The following is a 21,258-nucleotide window of genomic DNA, read 5'->3' as shown; positions in this document are numbered from 1 at the left end:
GCACGGAAGGAGACTCGTAGAAGCCCATCAGACCCAATTTCACACCAGGCGTCCAAAATAGCCGCTGGAGCAGCAGCCCAGCAAGGAAACATTCGGTTTTAGTGAACACAATGATTCCAGGCGGGATTAAGAGTAAATCCGACGGCCGAAAACGCCCAAAACTAATGATTCAAAGGCTGAAAGTGCTAATAGCCTGAGAAGGCTGGAAAGGTGCTCAGTTTCAATGTATCTAAATTACTCTACATTCATGTCAATCCATTAGGACTATTTTGGTTCAAAGAAAAAACTGAAGGAAAAAACATAGCAATAGGAAATTTTTCCTATGGCACTCTACTATTCAATTATTCATGCATTTTGTTGAAAGGAATGGAGCAAAACATCCACCAGGACCTACTTTTCAAAATCCTATGCATGAAAACAAGACCAGGTGCATTAGTGCCAGAATAACATTCTAACTGTGCACGCTTTCATATAGTTTCACTTTTAATTTGGCCATGTTTCTTTGCATTCCTATGCTCTTCCAATTCCTGTGAACCAAACACCCAAGTTGACAGAAATCATGTGTTTACAAATGCTTTGTTTCCCACGTGCATTCCTATCCTATTTCAGTGTTTTTCCTATCCCTGCGTTTTTAGAATCCTGCAAGCCAAAGGAGCCCTTACAGAATTACTTCAGTTACAGGTAGGTGCTGAAGAAAACTTTGTGTGGTTTGTCCTGCTTCTGTCGCGACGTCGTCCACTTCACCTGAGCTGCTCCATCGACAGAAGCATCCACCGAACTAGACATCACAACTCCTGACCATCTTTCGCTGCCTCAGATCTCCTTCCCTACCGCCGACACCCACCGCAATGGCATCACCATCATCGACTCAGCAGATGAACTTGAGGAGTACACGAGTCCACAAGAGAGGTCGCACTCTTTTGTTTCTGCTTATATTATGCATTGCTTAATATTACCTGCTACTTTATTATCCTGTTCACCTCTTAGACTCCAAGTCAGGTCCAAATTAATGTTCAAACTTGAGTTTTAAAATTAGTTGTGGGGCACATATCGAGGCAGCAATGAATAGTATCGTTGTCTATTATCTGGTTCACCTAGAGTATGCCTATGTTGTTCATCTTGGGTGAGAAACAAATAGTAAAGCAATCATCATCTGTCTTTTTTACTAAATTAAAGCTATCATCAGCCTGCTATCATTATTTTTGGATCCATCCACTGGTTGTTACCATCACTCTAGATTTATGCATGCTCTCCTTACATAATCTCGCTATATTTTTTTCGTATGCATGTCAGATATTGTACACAGTCATGCTGAACATGTAGAGAAAAAGAGAAGAGTTTTGCGTGGCAATACAATGTCATGCAGACATCGCTCCATGGTGGGTACAATGGCAAACCCTCCCCCCCTTCCAAATTGTAATCCAGAGGAAGATATCTGTTTTGAGGCGGATTCAGACGTAGCTGACCACTCTTATTTACCCTCCAAGGTGTTTGCTCTAACTTAGCATGCTGATGTTAGTCATATCATGCATATGTTTCCTTGCAGTGCCTACTTTCGACATCATATGTGTCATCCACTCAGTTTAGACAGGTTTTGTAATGCCACCTGTTTAGTTTCTGTATCATATATGGGAATTATGCAGTCTCATCTCTTTCAGCCAGCCATAATATATGTGAAATATGCAATGCCATCCTGTTTAACCAGGCATCATATATTTGAATGATATCTTGCCCATCCTTTTCTTCATTACATTTCCATTTGTCGACAATGTTTGTACATTAAACTACTCTTCTTGTGAATCAGCCATTTGAGTGGGTGATGGAAAAATCTAGAGTGAAAACAAGGTCTTCAGAGCAGACACTGCTACTTGTCGAAGCAGATCGCTTGCTAGGTCCCGATAGCTCCTCGGAGATGGATTCAGAGACAGATGACCAGTCCTATTCTCCCACCGAGGTGTATGCTCCAACTTGGCATGGTTATACTGCTCATATCATGCATATGGTGTCTTGCATTGCATAGTTTAGACATCATATACACAATATTCAACACCATGTTCTTAGTTCAGACATCATATATGTGAATGCCCTCTGCTTAGCATATAAATCACATATGTGAATTAAATCATGTGATCCTGATTACTTAGATAGCATGTATGTGAATTATATCATGCGAACTTGTTTACTAAAGGCATCATATAATTATCTCATGCCATACTGTTTAGTTAGTCATCATATCTTTGAATTATGTCATGCTATGCTATCCAGTTTAGATAGACATCATATATGTGAAATTATGTCATGATATCCCTTTTAGTTAAACAATATACATGTCAACTATTTCATGCCCTCTTTTTTCCACACTATCTATTGCATCTGTCTCTCATACAATGTCTGTACATTCAACTATGTTTCCTATTTATCAGCCATTTGAATTGGAGCGGGTGATGGCAGTATCTAGCGGAGTAAAAACACGATCTTCAAATAAAATAGTGCTACCTTTTGGTGGAGATAGCACCCCGGTTGTACATGCACGAGAACCAGCCCTACCACACATAACCCATACTCTCGCACATTACCCCTACTGCGATGGACAGAGAACCAGCTTCACCCAATCTAACTCCAACCCCAGCAGATAGTAACCCAGTTCCTGTTGATACAGTACCATCTCCACCACAGAGCTCCCAAACAAGAGCAGTTTGTTAGGCAGCTCCAGTGCCCAAAGAGCCAGTACTACCACAGCGAACCCCAACTCCACCAGTTAGTACACCTATTCCTGTGGAGGAAGCACAACCAGCCATTCGTAGTTTAGCATCTATCGCATTTGATGTTGTTAAATCCTATGTGTGTATCTTCCCATCATGGAAATATTATACTGATGATGAAGGAAAATGCCAGTTGCAGGTGTTTTCCCAGGAGTTATGTTTAAGTAATGTTATTCATGGCAATGACTTTGCTTTGTCCCATACATTCTACCTTCATGATGGTTATAATACAGCAAATTTTCCCATTTTTCTCTATAGAAAAGGACCGATTTGAAAACTCAGGATGAGGTAACCTGTGCTAATACCTCTGCTATCTTCAAGAATGCTTGGTGGCAGTATCGGAATTACCTGAAGAAAATGTACTTCACTGGCAAAGAAACTCATCAAATTCCCTTACGTTCTCCTGAACACATTTACTAGACGATGACTGGGAACGCCTTGTTCTGTACTGGTCCTGAACAAAGAATGTGGTAAGGTCTATAAGCTCATTTTTTATTTTTAAGTACTATATGCTTGCATCTTACTGTACTCTGTTCATGTAGAACAAGTGCTTAAACCTGAAGAACAGTTGTTCTCATTTAAGATTCCATTGCTATCGTGCATACTGCTTTGCTCTTGTATCACTGTATTTACTCATACAAACTTATTTTTAAATTGAAGGATTCAATCGAAACTCCAATGGCACAATAGGTATGTTTACGCATGTTTCTTTAACAGGTTTGCTCTTATAAATAACTCTGTTGATTTCAATTTCAATTGTGTATACAGTTGACTTCTCATATCATGCACACTACTAGCATCACAACAGAGCCAATAGTGTTGTTGTACATGTAGACCCGTGGTGCCCATCTGAAATCTTGTTGTGCCGTGTAGTTTCCAACGCTTTGTATTCTTTCAGTGCTGCTTTATCTTGAACTGATATGATTTGAACCGTGTCTCTATTTTGATTTGGTAAGACAATGCAGTGACCATAGGACATAGATATATGTTTGTATGATGCTTTTATAATGTACTACTTGGCAATAGAAGACTTGGTAGTTTAATCATGTCCACCTTACTAATGAACGGGTTCACCGAAATGAGTTTCATATACTAGTACATGCTAAACCTGTTATGTGTCTGCTTGTTTCTTCTTTTAGAATGCTGACAGAATATTGGGGAAGAGTGCCTTATTAAGCAATGGTAAAGGAAGTAATGCAGATAAGGTTCAGGATAGTGAGACATCCTTGTTGCTCTCCAACAAAGCTGATAAAACAACTAAGGAAAACTATCTTGAAGACAGTGAGACAACCCCAAAGTCCTGTCTTCGTTTAGTGTTCGAGTTACTAGCCACTACCGCTGGCACAAGCTATTCAAACTCATTGTCTGAATCAGTTCGGTTTCTTGATTCTCAACTACAAGCTGAAAGACATCGATCAGCTATGCTGCGACAAGAAGCGGAAGGACTGCGGAAGTCCCTGGAGCATTCAGATGCATACTTTCTGGTGCAATAGCAAGCGTTGGAGGATTTTAGCGCCAAATAGGACAAAGCTAATAAGCTTGCTAAGCTTATTGCCAGCATGGTGGATACCCAGGATAACGTTTCTTGAACTCTTCTGAAGTTGTTTTAGTTATGGACTTGTTTTGCTGCCGCATTTATTTGTACTGGTGGCCAATTTAGACGGCCAGTGTATGTAATATGCTGCTTTGTTCCCTATATTTGCACTGGTGGCGAACTTTGATGCCCAGTGGATGTAATATGTGTAATAGCCGTAATAGCCTAGCGTTAGTTGCTTTCTTATTTATTTCCTTATTGTCTTGTTTAGTTATTTTCTTGTAGTCACTGCAGTTCTTTTTCCGCGTTTTTCTAGTGGCCACAATAACCTATTTTTTATAACTAGGCCACAATAACCATGGCAACACACGGACTGTTGTAACCATGGTCTTGCTACCTGCTGTAGTGACCATGGGCCTCCTACGGGCCGTAGGATCCATGGGCCTTCTACAGACCGTAGGATCCATGGGCCTTCTATAGGCCATATGATCCATGGGCCTTCTACGGGCCGTAGGATCCATGGGCCTTCCACGAGTCATCTAATCAATGGGCCTTCTATGGGCCGTAAAATCATTTCGCCAAACATGGGTTGTACTATTCGTGGACCAATAACGGTCTGCAAAATGGGTCGTAAATGGGCTAGAGTGGAAATCGTCTGTTTATGGCCCGACCATAACGGGTCGTTAATATGTCGTATTTGATGACACTATGAAAACAGCCCAACAGGTTAAGGGGCCGACTGTAACCATTGGCTGAATTTGGCCCACAAGCGGAACAGGTCAGTAACGAACCGTAACTAACCGAATTCTAGAAATGAGCCCAAGATTAAATGGGCTCTTAGAAGGCCCAAAGTTAACACTGGCTATTTCATCTCGGACCATTAATGGGTATAAAGTTCATTATGGGCCAATTTCATCTCGGACCTTTAATGGGCCCAGAGTTACAAAGGGCCTCCTATGGGCCGAAAGACGTCATGGGCCATACATGGGCCAGAAGTTACAACGGGCTGGAATCATATTGGGTGGCCCAGATGATGCTACTGGGCCAAATTCCTGTAGGCCGTGACGGGCCGTGAGTTAGCGGGCTGTAAATGGGCTATATGCAAACAGGCCATTAACAGGCTTTCCGTGGGTCGGCCCGCTACCTTTTGACCAAGTCAAACGGGCCAGCCTTTTCACTAGAATGGGCCTCTATTGGGCCGTGCCACGCGTCGACGTATCATAGGTGCCTTCGGTCCAATGAGTGGATGACATCTGTCCCAACGGTGAGCCGACACGTGGTTCCTTTGGCCATTGAGAATTTTACATGTGGAAAATCCCCATTGATCCGGGCTGTTAACGGGTTATCGGATCCAAACCGGAACCCTATAGCGTATGGCGACCCGTTATGGTGGATGCCACGTGTTGGTCACCCTTGACAAACACTTCTATGACACACGATTTATTGTCTTGGAAGTGGACACTTCCGTGATGATAATTTTGGTAATGTCATGGAACACTTCTACGATAGCACATGTATGACTATCTTGATTATGTCATAAAATTGTCATGGATGTACATGCATTACAGAAAACGTGACCTACTGTGACAAACATGTATCATCACAGAAGTGTATTTTTTGTAGTTGATGCCACTGTTGGGAAACGTTGAAGAAAACAAAAAAGTCGCCCTATGATCACCCAGGAACACTATGAAGATGCGATAAGCAGTTTGGATCAGATCGTTACCGACTCCGAGTTGCGACGGAAGAAGACGATTCGGTGTAGGTTGTACTTGGAGTCCCTCGAACCATACATGAACGATCCCGCGAACCGCCAGTGAACAGTCCCTCGAATGGAAGACCGAAAGCGCGGCCTTTCTATGAGTTGCCAGCGTGCGGTCTTCAAGATCCGGCAGCGCCTCGCCATCTATAGCTAATCGTCGCCAGAGAATTAGAGAGAGGAGATTAGAACCACATTGGGCTTCTAATTATGATGATTACAAGATCTAGGTGTAGCTCTAATTGATCAACTATGACCAACTAGAACTAGAGAACTAGAGGAGGCTCCAAAACTTGTGTAGAGAATATGCAATGTTGAATGTTTAAGCAGCCTCAGCATGTATGTACGCATACACTGGCACAAGGATTCCTGAAGGAGAAGCTATCTATCTGAAGGCATGAAGATTTGCATGGCTGAAAAGCGAAGATGAAAAGAAGAGCTATCCAGTTATTCACCGAGAGACAATGCCCACGTGAAAAAAGCAATGACTTGAAAGATTCCTGAAGATTGAAGTTTGTCGGGGCACTATCTCTCGCTCTTATCCATACCCTAGAAGGACATGCATGCATCCTACCACGATAAAATAAAGAGGTGCATTCTCCCGGAAACCATCCAGAGAGCTGCTCTCTCGCCTATAAAAGGAGGCGTTTGCTGCGAAGAGAGACACCAGACGGAGAAGAACCACCATCCACCGATAGAGCAAAGAGCTGCGACCCAGCTAGCAAGCTCGTTGCTCAGTAGTAGTAGTACTAGTAGTTCTTCATCCTGCAATAAGAGCCACAATATCCAGAGCATTGTAAGGCTCAAGAAGGTAGTTAGAAGGTAATTTTCTTTAGCTTGTGTAATCCCTTCAGGGCCTCCCGAAAGGGAAAGCCATATGTAAATTATGTTGTGGCAATGATGTAGTTTCTTGGTTTCACTTGGTATTTTTATTTATGAATTTATGGGACGAGTTCTTATGCTAGGGATCCTATAGAAGAAACCTCTGCGTGTGTAGTTCTTTGTGTAGCCCAGAGTGGCGTTTGAATGAGAACCTTGTGGCCGTAGAGAAGTGTTCCCTTCGAGTGGAACTGCCTGGGAAGACGATAGGAATTTACCCCGTAAATTTGCAATTAAAACTACTAAGTGAACGTAACTAGCTACATCTGATACAACATAATGAAAAATATGGTGAGTACTAAGTAGGATTTTACACCACTGCGCACACCGTCGGTCGAATTGTTGGCCTTGCCAGCCCATAATAGATCCTGCATCAAAAAAATCGAGTTAGAACATGAAGGTAATCACATTGAATTAAATATTACTATGAATAGTGAAGTGCTATTCCAAATAGTACATTAAATAGTAAACACTACTGTGAATAGTATCCTACCTAGTGAATAGTATATACTATTCAAGATAAAAAGCATACATGTCTATCACTTTCATCTAATCACATATTAAGCTATTGTAATTAATTAATTATTATATTGTTGGTATCAGGTCCAGCGTTTAATCATTGAAAGGTTAAAATATTTAAACTTGGAAGTTAGCGCAGGTAAAGTAATAAATACTAAGGAAAATCTAAATATAAGGTGTAGAGTAAATCCCTCTGAAGAGCATATCTGGCATACATCTCATAGCCAGTTAAATATAGTCGTCGATTTGATGTATAACTTTTACATGTCTTGAGGAAAAAGACAAAATAATCTAGACCAGAAATTTGAAAGTCTATTTAAGGAATACCAAAAACTTGCAGATAAGTATTCAAGGTTGAATAATAAAATTGATCTAGCTTTACATAAGCTAGAGGAAGCAAAAGCAAGACATAATACAGTTTGCAAGAATAACGATTATATTAAAGAGGAAGTGTTATCAATAGGCCATTACCTAAGTAAAGGCAAAGAGCCACTCCCACGCACTGAATCAAGACAAGATATACTTGAAATAAAGAAGTTGGTGCAAGAGGTTAAAACTTTGATTATCTCATAATTATATGACTGAATATACTCAAGCATTACACGAAGTAGCAAACTATCTGTCACCTCCCATCGGATTCTCCGATCACGACTCCCCAAAAGAAGATTCCAAAGTAATAATAAGACAAAATAACACCATCCTCCATCTATTAATCCAGATTTTAGATAAACTAAATAGTGTTCAAAACAACAAAGAAATTGTGCTTTCATCATCTGGAATAGTTGCCTCTGCTAGAAATATTAATTCAAGAAAAATGGACATATCTAAAGGCTTCCTTAGAAGAGAAAAAAAACCTCCAATTAGTAAGGCAAATTCAAGACCTCTAGCCATGAAGCATAGATTATCATGCAAAGCTAATGATATTGATAGTATTGAAGAAGTTATAGATATACAAAGAGATCTAGAAAGATATCAGAAAGATACTCTAAGAAAAATAAAGCCGCTATGTTTGAGAGTAAAAGTGGGCTATACAGGATATCCAGAGAAGTAGAGTTAAGTGTGTTAACACATCCGGTAGATTTAAGAATTGTAAGCAAAAATATTGAAAATGAGCTAAAATATTGTGGTTATAAATATATTCATCAAGGTATGTATATCATAGGAGTCAAAGTTATGACAAGGAAGAAATTAGGTGCAAAGGTTCTAATAACGCTATTAGACAGAAGATGGGAATCAGTAGACAAAGCAGCATTAGGATTTTTGGAAGGAGACATGAATGAAAATAGATTAATAACCTATATAGCTCCAGACCTAATGATGCCTCTAAAAGAATTTATTGAAAAAATGAGTTTTGGTTTCCAAACTAAAGGGTACGAAGATTTTAAAGGAACAAACTTGTTAGTAAGTATAGAATTTATAGGAAGGCTCACTAATAGAAGTAGCTCCAGATATAGAGTGAATGTGAATGACGTAATTGATAGTATGCAATCAAAAGGTATTAAATTTATGAATCCTCTTAAAATTGGCTCTAAAGAAAGAGCGGGAGAAGAATGGAAGATAGGAGAATTAATAGAGAAAAAAGAATTAAGGCAACCTGAAAACTACATAAGCTATCAAAATTGTGAAGGAAGTAGTAGTATTCGATTTATGAACTATAAATCTGCATCAATAGAAGACTCTGAATCTTTGATGTCAGAATCAGAAATTAATGATGATAAGAATAAAGGTATATCTGAATGCATGGAAAAGGCTAATTTAGATGATGAAATAAATCATTGGGAAAAGAAACTAAAGCATATTGAATGAGAATATAGTCATTCTATGACAAATGATTGGCCTAAAATAAGAGAAAGAGAACTATTTATTATTAGAGAAATTGCAAGGTTAAAGAAACTAAAAAATGATAAAAAGTTTGCCACTAGTAGTTCAACCATGGAAGATAAAATTATAGCATCAGCAGAAAGAAAAGTAAATGCTAGTAATAATAAAAATGATATCATTAATAATAATAATAAAGATAAGAATATTGTTCAAAAACAAGAAGTTGTTAGTGAAGAAGAGCAATGGGATATCAATAATAAGTTATTATTAGAAAGGTATGAGGAGGAGGAGGAATTAATCAAAGAAATGTGGTTAGAAGATGAAAGATATGATGATTCAGAACAAAATAGTGATTATATAACTCACTAGATGATGTGGGACTGCATAATTTAGAGAATGCAATGGAAGACATGGAAGTAGAAAATAGTGGTAAAAGAAGAAGGGGATATGGGGAATCGTCTGTAAAAAGAGAAGGAGAAAGAGAGAGACCTACCAGGTCAGCTGGACAATGGCCTCCAGAAAAAGATGACTATCAACCTACGTATATCCCTGGACAATATAGATATATGGGTACTAAAAGAAGAGATTTTGAAAAACCAGTGCAATTTCAAAATTATAAGAATGATGACGCTATATTAAACCTAGCAACTCATGATCCAATAGATTGGTTGAATATAATCAGCATATGGAAAGGATTAATAGTACAAAAATATATACAAAATGAGTATAATATAGTCACTAAGGTAGAAGATATGTTAACATATCTTGAAACATATTTAGGAGAATCTGTAAAAGTTCTATGGAAACAATGGGTAGAGTCATACCCTAGTCAATATGAAGAACTAAAAAGGGCAGGAAGTAACCCAAATAACTTTGCGAATGTTATCTCAAATATGATCATAGCAGAAGATCCAGAATTAGGACATACCCCATTGCAAAATGAAAGATTAACAGAAATAGAAAAATTAACATTAACTAGCTGGAAAGGTATAAAGGACTTTTCCCAGCATTATTTGTATAATGCTACTACTGCTAACCAAGGTTTTAATGTAGGTGTAGTAGAAAGATGTTTTAATAAATTGCCCGATCCTCTAGGTTCCATAATATTTGAGGAGTATAAAAAATAAACAGGAGGAAATGTGGTAAATATATCCCAAGCCATAGCATTTGTTTTCAAACAACTTAGAAAGGTATGTACTAGTATTCAAGCCCAAAGATCTATGAAGAAATCATATTACAATTTTTGCAATAACATTGTCCAAATACCACTAACATATGTAGAAGAAAGGCATAGGAAAAACAAATAGTATAAGCCACAAAGGAGAGATGATAATTTTATAACAAAGAAAAGATGTTTCTTAAGAAGGTCAGACAATAGAGCCCCATTCTTGCATAAAAGAAATGTAAGAAGATATAATCCTAAGAAAACCTACGATAAAACATGCAGGTGTTTCATATGTAACTCTCCTGATCATCTAAGTAGAACTTGCCCTAATAAAGACCAGAAAAGATACTCTAGCAAATATGAACAGCAAGAGAGAGTGTTAATTATAGATAGCGTTAATGAGAATATATTAGTATGTGATGATGAAATAAAAGATGATGAGTCAATATATTCAATTATAGAAACAGATGAAGTAGAAAATGAGGCTCCAAAATGTGAATGAAGTGAAGATGAAATAGACCTAATAGATGAATTAGCCGGTTTAAAAATTGAAATGATGAACCAAGTAGATTGTGAACATGATTGGATTAGAGGAAAAGGTGATTATAACATAAAATGTGCTTTTTGTATATATTATCCAAGCCAAGATAATAGGTTCACATGTAGCTTGTGCTTAAAACAAGCCTCTACCTCATGTTTAAGAGCCAATAATCAAAAGTGGACACTGGAGATAGAACTGGAACCAGAAGAGCGAATATTATCCAGTAAGGCTAGAAATTTAGAAAATAGAATAAATAAGCTAGAAGCAGAGCTAGAAAAACTTAAAGATGAGTTAGAAAATAGTAAAGAGCAAAATAATAATGTTGCAAAAAACACGGAAATGAAAGAGCAAATGGTAACAGTAAGGGATAAAAAAGGAGACAAATTAATACAATTGAAAGATGCAATTACTAGTTTTGGAAACAAATATATTGTTCGATTACCATTCAAAGAAGTGCTAGGGATAAGAATCCCAGTTAGGATTGTTCTGAAGCCAAATATTTCATATAAAATACTGGCACTATTAGATACTGGTTGCACTAAGAACATCATCCATGATAAATATTTTATGAGATGTCCCGAAATAGTTGAAACTATAGATGATAATAAAGCTGAAGTATCAACCGATATGTCAGGAATAAAGAAGATCCATAATCAGCTAGCATATAATATTGAAGCTTACATAAATGGCACAAAATATATAATAGATGAAATTACAATAAGAGATTTGTCAGTAATAAATGATGACATGATAATAGGGTTAAGATTTTTGCAACAATGTTTACAAACCACAATCATACATGAAGAAGGGGTAACATTCGTCCCTTATCAAGATAATGTTCCATACATATCTGAAGTGCGAAAACAAAGAAAGTCCTTGCAAAATGTAGAAATATCTAATTTAGATGATGAATATAGCATAGGTCCATATCCCCTTTAATTCTGTAAAGACGAAGAACTTAGTGAGACCATAGAAGAATATCATATAGAAAATACATGTACAAAATGCATTGGGTTACAATCATTTTCGCAAATTGGTATAGAGATCTAAAAATGATATAGTAGCAGTAGCAGTAGCAGTAGTAGTCACACCGAGAGGGCCCTAAGAATATCTCTCCATCGTCGGAGGAGCAATCCCACTCTCGAGCTATCTAGTCCTAGTCATGCTTTACGATGAACCTGTAAGTTGTTGTTATGATCACCGTGTTATAGATGAAGTTTGAAAAATCACAAATCCCACCGTAAGGTAAGAAGTGACTACGATAGTCTCATGGTCTAAGGAAATAAAACACACGCTAACATTCCATATTATAATAGTTGACTTCTGACGATATAACCTTAAAGTATAACAAACAAGTTTGGGTCGATACAATATGATCGTTCTTCCTCTCAATGTTGTTTTAGGACCATCGTTACACTTAATGATATCCTAAAATCCGAAAAACATGATCACCAACAACACTTGCGCCCATCTTAGAGGCAAGACTAAGAACCTAATTTTATCGTTTGTCATTCTACAATGCATACGAGTTTTTCACTGAATCGCATATTGCAGGATCATAGTAGTTATAGCATAGAATATAAACTCTTAATTATGAACATGAAAATATAATAATACAATATTATTACCTCTAGGGCATATTTCCAACACATGTGTCCTAGAAAACACACCAACACGAGATTACAAAATACTCCCTCCATTTCTTTTTAGTCCGCATATAAGGTTTGGTCAAAGTCAAGCTTTGTAGAGGTTGACTAACTTAATATTAAAAAAATAAACATGAAATCAATATTATCAGATGCACCATGAAAAGTATTTTCATATTATATAGTTTTAGTATTGTAGATGTTCATATTTTTTATATAAATTAGGTCAAACTTCGTGTAGTTTGAGTTTGACCAAATCTTATATGCGGAGTAAAAAGAAAGGGAGGGAGTAATAACTACTTGTTCTGTTGTGGACTTGGTGGAGATATAATGGGCGCGCTTGCACTCTTCATGGCTTACATGGGAAACTAGCAGCGTCTTATTCAGGAGTTCTATCGAAGCATCTACAGCTGAACCTAGCTAATCTGCCCCCTAAACGTCTGCGGACGCGTTGACTACCAAAAATTGGCATGTTCTAAATACTAGAGCTATGGAGATTGTTCAGCCGCAACTGCCCTTTCCCTTGTATCTTTATCACCAAAGTAGCGGCCGAAGACGCAAAATGGATCAATCCGGATCTGCTCATTGCCGTCATTGGCTTCCTGCTTCTCCTCATGGGGGGCAGTCAGCCATGGCACGGACCGCCCCGCTTTGCTCCCTTGCGAGGGTGTGTATCGTCCTTCTTTGCTGCTTCTTGGGGATGTAGGCACGGGGGGCTTCATTGTTATTGTGTCCAAGGCGATGTGCGACATCACCTCTGCGGCCTCGACCTTTGGGGCTGCTTTGGCTTGTCATGCCACTTCCTCGCACGACGGGCATGCTGGTCCTTTGCACCAGTTGGGCCGTGGCGCATGCCGATGTTGAACTTCAGCTCAGACCCCGATGCCACGGGGGACAAGCCGCCACCAGCCATTAGTCGATGCATCCAGTGAGGCGACGGTCACATGCCTCGAGCCACCGACGTCGCCGGATCCAAGCGACATTTGCACAGACGCAATTGATTCACGCCGGTGCAACTCCGACTATGGAGGTGGGATTTCCTCCGAGACTGATGGTCAGCCAGCCAGACGGCTAAATCCTCATCCCCGCATGGGATGAGGTCGACGGGTCAGGAGATTTCATAATCAAATCTGTTGTTTGCCATGCAGAAGAAGGCCAAATAGGAGTTTGGGTGCAGAGTGAAGTAGAGTGGCTAGGGTTTGGTCTGGAATGATAGGGACAAACATATGCGGGGTCAAGGTGGGCCAGCAAGGGTTGTATCCGGCGTCCAAGCCTCCCCTATATCCGCCTTAGATATGGGCTGGATATGAAGAATGCCGGTCAGGCCCGACGTACAGGGCCAATAAGAGGGGTGCGGCTAAATCACAATTTCTTGACCGGATACTGACCGGGCCGTCCACCAGGATGTATAAGGGAGCCCGGCTGCAAATGCTCCGATGTAAGGGCTTTTTTTTAGAAACTCTAATGCAACTGCTTCACCAATGACGCAAATTATAACGGACCACTTCACCAATGAAGCAAATTAGGAAAACGCCTGGCCATGCTTCCAATCAGAGGCCTATGACAAGTTCAATATTATGCAAAAGTGAGCCCTCTCTTATTTTCAGATCACGACAGGAAAAAAAATCTGTTATGAAAAGCAGGTTCACATAATTTACAGATGGCCAATCCATAAATATTGCCCAAGGAGCATATAAAAAAAGTACAGGAAGAGCTCCTAAAATCCAGATTTGTTGAGCACAAGAACAAGGCCATGCATCTAAATGATGACTATCATTTGGAAGCAGTGGAAAACATTTACTCCCTCCGTTCCATAATGTAGGACGTTTTTCGACACTAGTTTAGTGTTGAATTGAATAGCGTCAGTAGGACGTTTTTCGACACTAGTTTAGTGTTGAATTGAATAGCGTCTTACATTACGGCACAGAGGGGTAGATCGGAAAGCTCATACTGTCCTAGTCCAACTTAAGCTTGACAATATATAAATATATATACACATACATGCTTGCCTCTGTTAATTAGCAGAAGCAAGTTCAATACAATGCCCCTCTTTCGGCCAATACATACTCCCTCCAAATTATCTTTACTCCTTACTCATCGCTTTTAGTACCACCTTCTCAGGTCCAGAAATGGTGAGTCCACGGTCCACCAGTCCCATGACACCCCGGGCTCCAAAATAATGACCAAGGTATATTTTATCTATCCAGCTTTAAGTTATCGCAGAGGTGGCCGAGTTCAGGCCTAGCCTCCATCCATGACGCAAATGTTACTTCGTGCAAGGATGTACAATGGACGTAGGACCTAAATGTTATCAGAAAGAAGTAACGCCTGCAGTTGCATTAGTTTAGAGTAAGAAAACTATTAAGGCCAACATTTTAAAACATGTACTCCAGTGTCAAAAAACGTCTTATATTTTAAGACAGAGGGAGTACTAGCTAAATATATTAAATTCAACGATGCATGTCTAGGATACGTTAAAAGTCAAAACAATGCAAACAAAAATAGCTTCCACACTAGTCAATTCCGAATTCCCCCGTCACAACTGCTACTTCTGCATGTTATTTAGTACTACCTCTGTTACTAAATATAAGACGTTCTTGCAGTTCAAAAACATCTTAGATTTAGTTACGGAGATAACACTTTGTATAATCTTCTTTTTGACCATGCAACACTTACTAACCAAACAGAAAGCTAGAACAGAGTCGAAAGTGATCATATTCTTGGATGTCATAAAATAGTACTCCCTCCGTCCTAAAAATAAGTGTCGCTGATTTAGTACAAAGTTAGTATAACTTTGTAGTAAATCGGCGACACTTATAAAATAACCTATTGGCATGAAGTAGGCAGTAGAAGCACCCACAAAACTTGCAGATACAACTTAAGTAACATCATAGTTTACTTTATATAACTGTGTGGTTTATGCAAATTATAATACCAAGTTATGGCGCAGATCACAATAAAGTACTTTAAAAAACACAAGCATTCCTTTCTACCACGACAATCAAGCCTCTTCCTGTCCTTGCCGTGGTAAGCTTCCCTAGCAGCGATCCCCCATGACACGAGGCCCTGGTCCATGGTGGGGACAAACGCCTGTAAGTTAGCCCATTGGAGGATGGAATTCCAAATTATATTGGTGACGGCGCAGCCGGCGAAGAGATGACTGCAGTCCTCAGGCACGAAACTGCACATGGCAAATTGCTTCTTATGAGGGAGACCTCTCTTGGCAAGGCGATTGGCCGTCCAGATTCTCTTGCGCGACACAAGCCAAAGGTGGAGCTTGCACTTGAGCGGGGCTTTAGCCTTCCAAATGGTCTCATCGAAGCTGCTCCTAGAGGAAGCGGCAAAGTGCGCAGCATAGACGGACATGACCAAGAAATTACCGCTAGGCTCCCACGATCATGACCAGTGTGCTCCGGGTGGAGATTAAACTGCAAACTCTTTCCCAGAGCTCGAGTAATTGAAGATAAGCACCGATGTTATGGTGCCCCTTATGTCTTTTAACCAAGCCGGATCAAGCAAGGCCTCGACACCTTTCTGCACGCTCTAGTAGAGGGGGTGATCAGGTCGACAATCTCCGGTGCGACCATGTCCAGGGAAACACCATTAAGCCACTTATCGCATCAGAAGTAGGTGTGTTCGCCGTTGCCAATCACAACCTTTGCTGCAGCATTGAACAGATCCTTTTCTTAAACCTCCAGTGAGGCGCTGTAGTAACGCCAAAGGAATGTCAGCGGTCATATGCAACCTCCACTCCCAGCGCAGATTGAAGGCTCTACACATGATTTACAGGTCAAGCATGCTGAGGCCACCAGCTCACTTTGGCCTACAGGCTACAGATCACCTTCCAACTGACCAAACAATGCCCACCCGCAAAGGCATCAGTTCCTTTCTGAAAGAAGACTCTACGAATCTTGTAGATAGCCTTGAAGACCCACGGTGGGGGGATCAACAGAGATAAGATGAAAGATGGGTGCAGCGGTGCGGTGAGCATGGCTTGCACAAGGATAAGACAACAGTTATGGGTGCAACTTATCTCTACTGCATAGCCCAAGGGGCAAATATATACTACACACGACTTGGAGTACAAGGATACATAGCCTAATAAATACTCCCTCCGTTCCTAAATACAAGTCTTTGTAGAGATTCCATGCGGACTACATTCTCACGCCCTAGGGACGGCAGGATCTCTCCGGCGACCGGAGTCTGGTAGAGGAGGCAGATCTAGGTCGGAGGCAGAGAAGGGTAGGTCGGAAGGTAGAAGACGATACAGAGAGGATAAGAGAGAACGAGAGGTTCAGAATAAATTTCATATCATCGATGCCTTGCTACAGTAGTCGAGCGTTGCTTATATACGCACGGCTCACTTACATGACTGGGACGGCCCATGGCCCACACTTACACACGATACCCTTGCGGCCCAACACTCGATTTGAATCACCCGCTCAGTTCCTCTGCTTTCTTCTTGGTGTTGATCTTCCTTGTCCTCTACTTGATGACTGTTGTAAGTGCGCTAGTACTGACAGTACCCTCCCTGGAGAGCCAGCTTGTCCCCATGCTGGTGCAGTCGGGTAGCGGTTGCAGAGCACTTGGTAGTCTTCCCATGTAGCCTCCGTTGCAGGAAACTTTGTCCACTTAACCAGTACCTGCTGATGAGCGGCATTCCCTTTCTTGACCAAGCGACTATCAATGATCTCCTCCGGTTGCATGGCTGGATCAGACAAGTCCAGTGGTGCTGGCAATGTACTGGAAACTGGAGTGTGGTCAGAGATGTGCTCCTTCAATTGAGAGACGTGGAAGACCGGGTGAACCATACTTCCACGCGGCAACTCCAGCCAGTAAGCTGCCTGTCCGATCTTTGTGAGAATCTTGAAGGGACCAAAGTATTTCATGGCCAGTTTAGGACAAGGACGATTGATCACTGACGATTGGGCATACGGTTGCAGCCGCAAATAGACCATCTCTCCTTCAGTAAACTGTCTGTCAGTCCGCTTACGATCCGCATACTGTTTGTATTTGCTCTGCGCTCTGGCTAACTGTTCCTTCAGTGCTGCTGTGTGTTCTGTATGTGTAGAAAGCCAATGCTGCACTTCAGTATTGTGAGACTGAGTTTGGCTGTACAGTTGTCCCACATGTGGCTCGTACCCATATAAAGCTTTATAGGGGGTGCATCCTAGAGAAGAATGGTAGGTGGTGTCGTACCAGAATTCTGCTTGAGGCAGCCAGGAGGCCCACTTGGTTGGTGAAGCATGCACAGCACATCTGAGATACATTTCTAGACATTGGTTTACTCTCTCTGTTTGCGAATCCGTTTGAGGATGATAGGCTGTGCTCATCTGCAACTCAGTGCCCCAGACTATGAACAATTCCTTTCAAAAAGCACTGGTGAATATCTTGTCTATCTGATACTATGAACAGAGGAAGCCCATGCAATCTGACCACTGTGTTGAGGAAAACTTTTGCTACTGATGCTGCTGTGAATGGATGTTTCAATGGCAAGAAATGACTTACTTTGGTAAAACGGTCAACTACCACCAAAATTGCATTGTAACCTTCTGATCTGGGTAAACCTTCAATAAAATCCATGCTGATAGCTTGCCAAGGGCCATCAGGCACTGGTAAAGGTTCTAACACACCAGGCATTCTGCAGTGTTCATGTTTTGCTTGCTGACAAATAGTGCATTGCTTCACAAAATTTTCAACATCTTTCTTGAGATCAGTCCAGCTAAATAGTTGTTTCACCTTGTGATAAGTAGATAGCATACCAGAGTGTCCCCCTATGGGAGAGGAGTGGAAAGCTTGGATTAGCTTGGTCTGCAAACCAGGATTAGCTCCCAGCCAGATTTTTCCTTCCTACTTAATGAGGCCTTGTAGCTGAAATCCAGGACAAGCTTGAGTGTCAATGGCCAATTTTGTAAGCATCTCTTGAGCAGCAGGATCCACAGTATAAGAGTTCAAGATCTCCTGGACCACACAGGTTTGCTGGTAGACAATGTTTGTACTGAAAACAGGTGTGCCACTCTAGACAAAGCATCTGCAGCTGTATTTTCCACACCCCTCTTGTACTGGATGGAGAAATCCAGTCCCACTAGCTTGGTCATTGCTTTCCTTTGCAGATCAGAAGTTAAGTTCTAATCTCCCAGGTGGCACAAACTCAGGTGGTCTGTTTTGATCACAAAGGGAGCTCTAGACAGGTAAGACATCCACCTGTCAATGGCCATCATGATAGCCAAAAACTCTTTCTCATAGATGGACACCTTCTGACTGTTCACCCCTATAGCTTTGTTGTAATAAGCTACAGGACGCCCTGCTTGTGTGAGTACTGCACCAATGCCAGTATTGCAAGCATTTGTCTCTATGGTGAAGGTTTTGGTGAAAACATGAAGTGCTAACACAGGTGTTGTGGTTATAGCTTGCTTGAGCAACTAAAAGGCTGTATCAGCTGTCTCTGACCATTGGAAGGACTGTTTTTTGAGCAGTGTAGTGAGTGGCTTGGCCAGTAAACCATAGTTTTGCACAAATTTTTTGTAGTATCCAGTGAGACCCAGAAAACCCCTCAGTTCAGTCACATTGGTCGGAGTTGGCCAGTGCAACATTGCAGCAGTTTTTGCAGGATCAGTACTTACTCCCTTGTCAGAAATTATGTGGCCCAAATACTCCATGGACTGTTGTGCAAAAGAGCACTTGCTTTCCTTTACAAACAACTGGTTTTCCTTCAGTATGTCAAATACTGATTGCAAGTGAGTGACATGTTCTTCCAAAGTTCCACTTAAAACCAAGATATCATCCATGAAAATTAACACAAACTTTCTGTTAGAGCCCTTGAATATGTAGTTCATGAAGCACTGCAAGGTAGCAGGAGCTGTTGACAGTCCAAATGGCACTACTTTGAACTGATACTGGCCATTGTGGGTTTAAGCTGTTTTAAATTCATCTGCTTCAGCCATTCTAATTTGGTGGTAACCTGACCTGAGGTCCGGTTTGGAAAACCATTTAGCTCCTACTAGTTCATCCAACAGCTCATCAATCACAAGCAGTGGAAATTTGTTTTTGATAGTTACCTCATTCAATCTCCTGTAATCCACACAAAATCTCCAGATGCCATCCTTTTTCTTGACTGACAACACAGGAGATGCAAAAGGGCTTAAACTGGGGGTAATGAGCCCTGCCAGTAGCATTTCAACTACTTGTCGCTCAGTTTCATCTTTTTACTGTGGTGAGTATCTGTAGGGCCTGCAGTTGACAGGAACTGCACCAGGTACTAGATGTATTTCATGATTAAAATCTCTTTGTGGAGGCAATGTTTTGGGATCACTGAAAGCAGCTTTGTTTGCTTGTAGAACTTGCTGAACTTCTTCAGGTATTTGGGACTGTGGACTAACCACAATATGATGTAACATAGCAGTTGCCCAGATGTCATTCCCTTTTTCCCATTTTCTCAATTGCTCCATAGAGACCTCCTTAATAGGTTCTGCTTTAGCAGGTAGTACTCCCTGCAATCTCACAGTTTGTTGCTGATATTCAAACTGAATCCACTTCCCAGCCCAGTGACACTACATCACTCCCCACTGTTCCAGCCAATCCATACCTAAGATGATATCATATCCTCCTAGAGGAAGCGCTTGCATGGCACTTGAAAAAATATGCCCTTGAATCCACCAAGTTAGCTTAGGCACAAACTTGGTACAGTCCACCAGACCTCCATTTGCTACTTTTACTTGCATGGGTTTCTGCATTTTTTGCGCAGGCACTGAAACTCTGTCCAAGAGTGCTTGATCCACAAAGGTGTGAGTACTACCAGAGTCAATGAGTATCAGCACCACCTGATTTCCTATTGGAGCTCTCAATTGTATGGCTTTAGGGTGTGAGGCCCCAGACAGAGTTGTGTCCGAGATTGTAGCACGTTCTTCCTGATAATTGTCCACTAGTGCATCCAACACAGCATCTGATATGAGTTCATGAGGGTCCACTAACTCTGCTGCTTTCAGTTGAGCTGCAGGAGCAGTTGGTGGTTTACATGCATGACCTGGCACATATTTCTCTCCACACCCATAACATAGTCCATTTGCACGCCGATACTCCTTCGGTTGCTTGGCTTTCCATAATTCACCAGGAACAAAATTCTGTCTGTTATCATTCCTTGGAACTGAATTTTTTTGATAGGTGGACTTTAGAGACTTCTGCTGATGCACCAGCCCCTCTTGCACTTTATCATACATAGCAGCCAACTGAACCGTTGCTGGAAGTTGCATTTCCACAACCAAGCGCAGTTCCTCCTTCAGCCCCATGACAAAGCGATTGACCAGGAAAGTGTTGCTGATGGCGGGCTCGTATAGCCTGATGTGATATACAAGTTGTTGAAACTGCTGCTTGTATTCCTCCACTGTGCCCCCTTCAATTCCTGCAGGACTGCTACACAAAATTGTTCCCATGTATGGTATGGTAAGCACTCTACTGCTTGAAAGCTTGGTACCAGTGCGCTTGTTGAACCGGTATGGGCCCCAGCCCATCTGTACCTATCTCTTAGGCCCAAGCCCATGAGAAATGTTGACCTAGAAGGGGAGCTCCTCCTCCTCTATTCTGTGTGAGCCGCCACACACCAAGAAAGACACAGCAGCTGCTGCTCCTGGTACGC

The 21,258-nt window shown here is 41.0% G+C and overlaps 1 protein-coding gene across 1 annotated transcript in view; it reads right to left on the bottom strand.

The window, feature by feature from the left end:
• Window positions 1-14,471: 14,471 nt before the first annotated feature.
• Window positions 14,472-21,258, bottom strand: part of LOC123096902 (paladin) — a 33,035-nt gene continuing 26,248 nt past the window's right edge. Inside the window, exon 19 of the mRNA XM_044518698.1 lies at window positions 14,472-14,954. Within this exon, the coding sequence (XP_044374633.1) occupies window positions 14,822-14,954 (133 nt within the window). The 3' untranslated portion in view covers window positions 14,472-14,821. The remainder of the gene's footprint in view (window positions 14,955-21,258) is intronic.

Source organism: Triticum aestivum, chromosome 4D (genome assembly GCF_018294505.1).
Source record: "Triticum aestivum cultivar Chinese Spring chromosome 4D, IWGSC CS RefSeq v2.1, whole genome shotgun sequence".
NCBI lineage: Eukaryota > Viridiplantae > Streptophyta > Magnoliopsida > Poales > Poaceae > Triticum > Triticum aestivum.
Note: the sequence above shows the minus strand (reverse complement) of the source record. Positions and strands in the feature narration are given on the sequence as shown.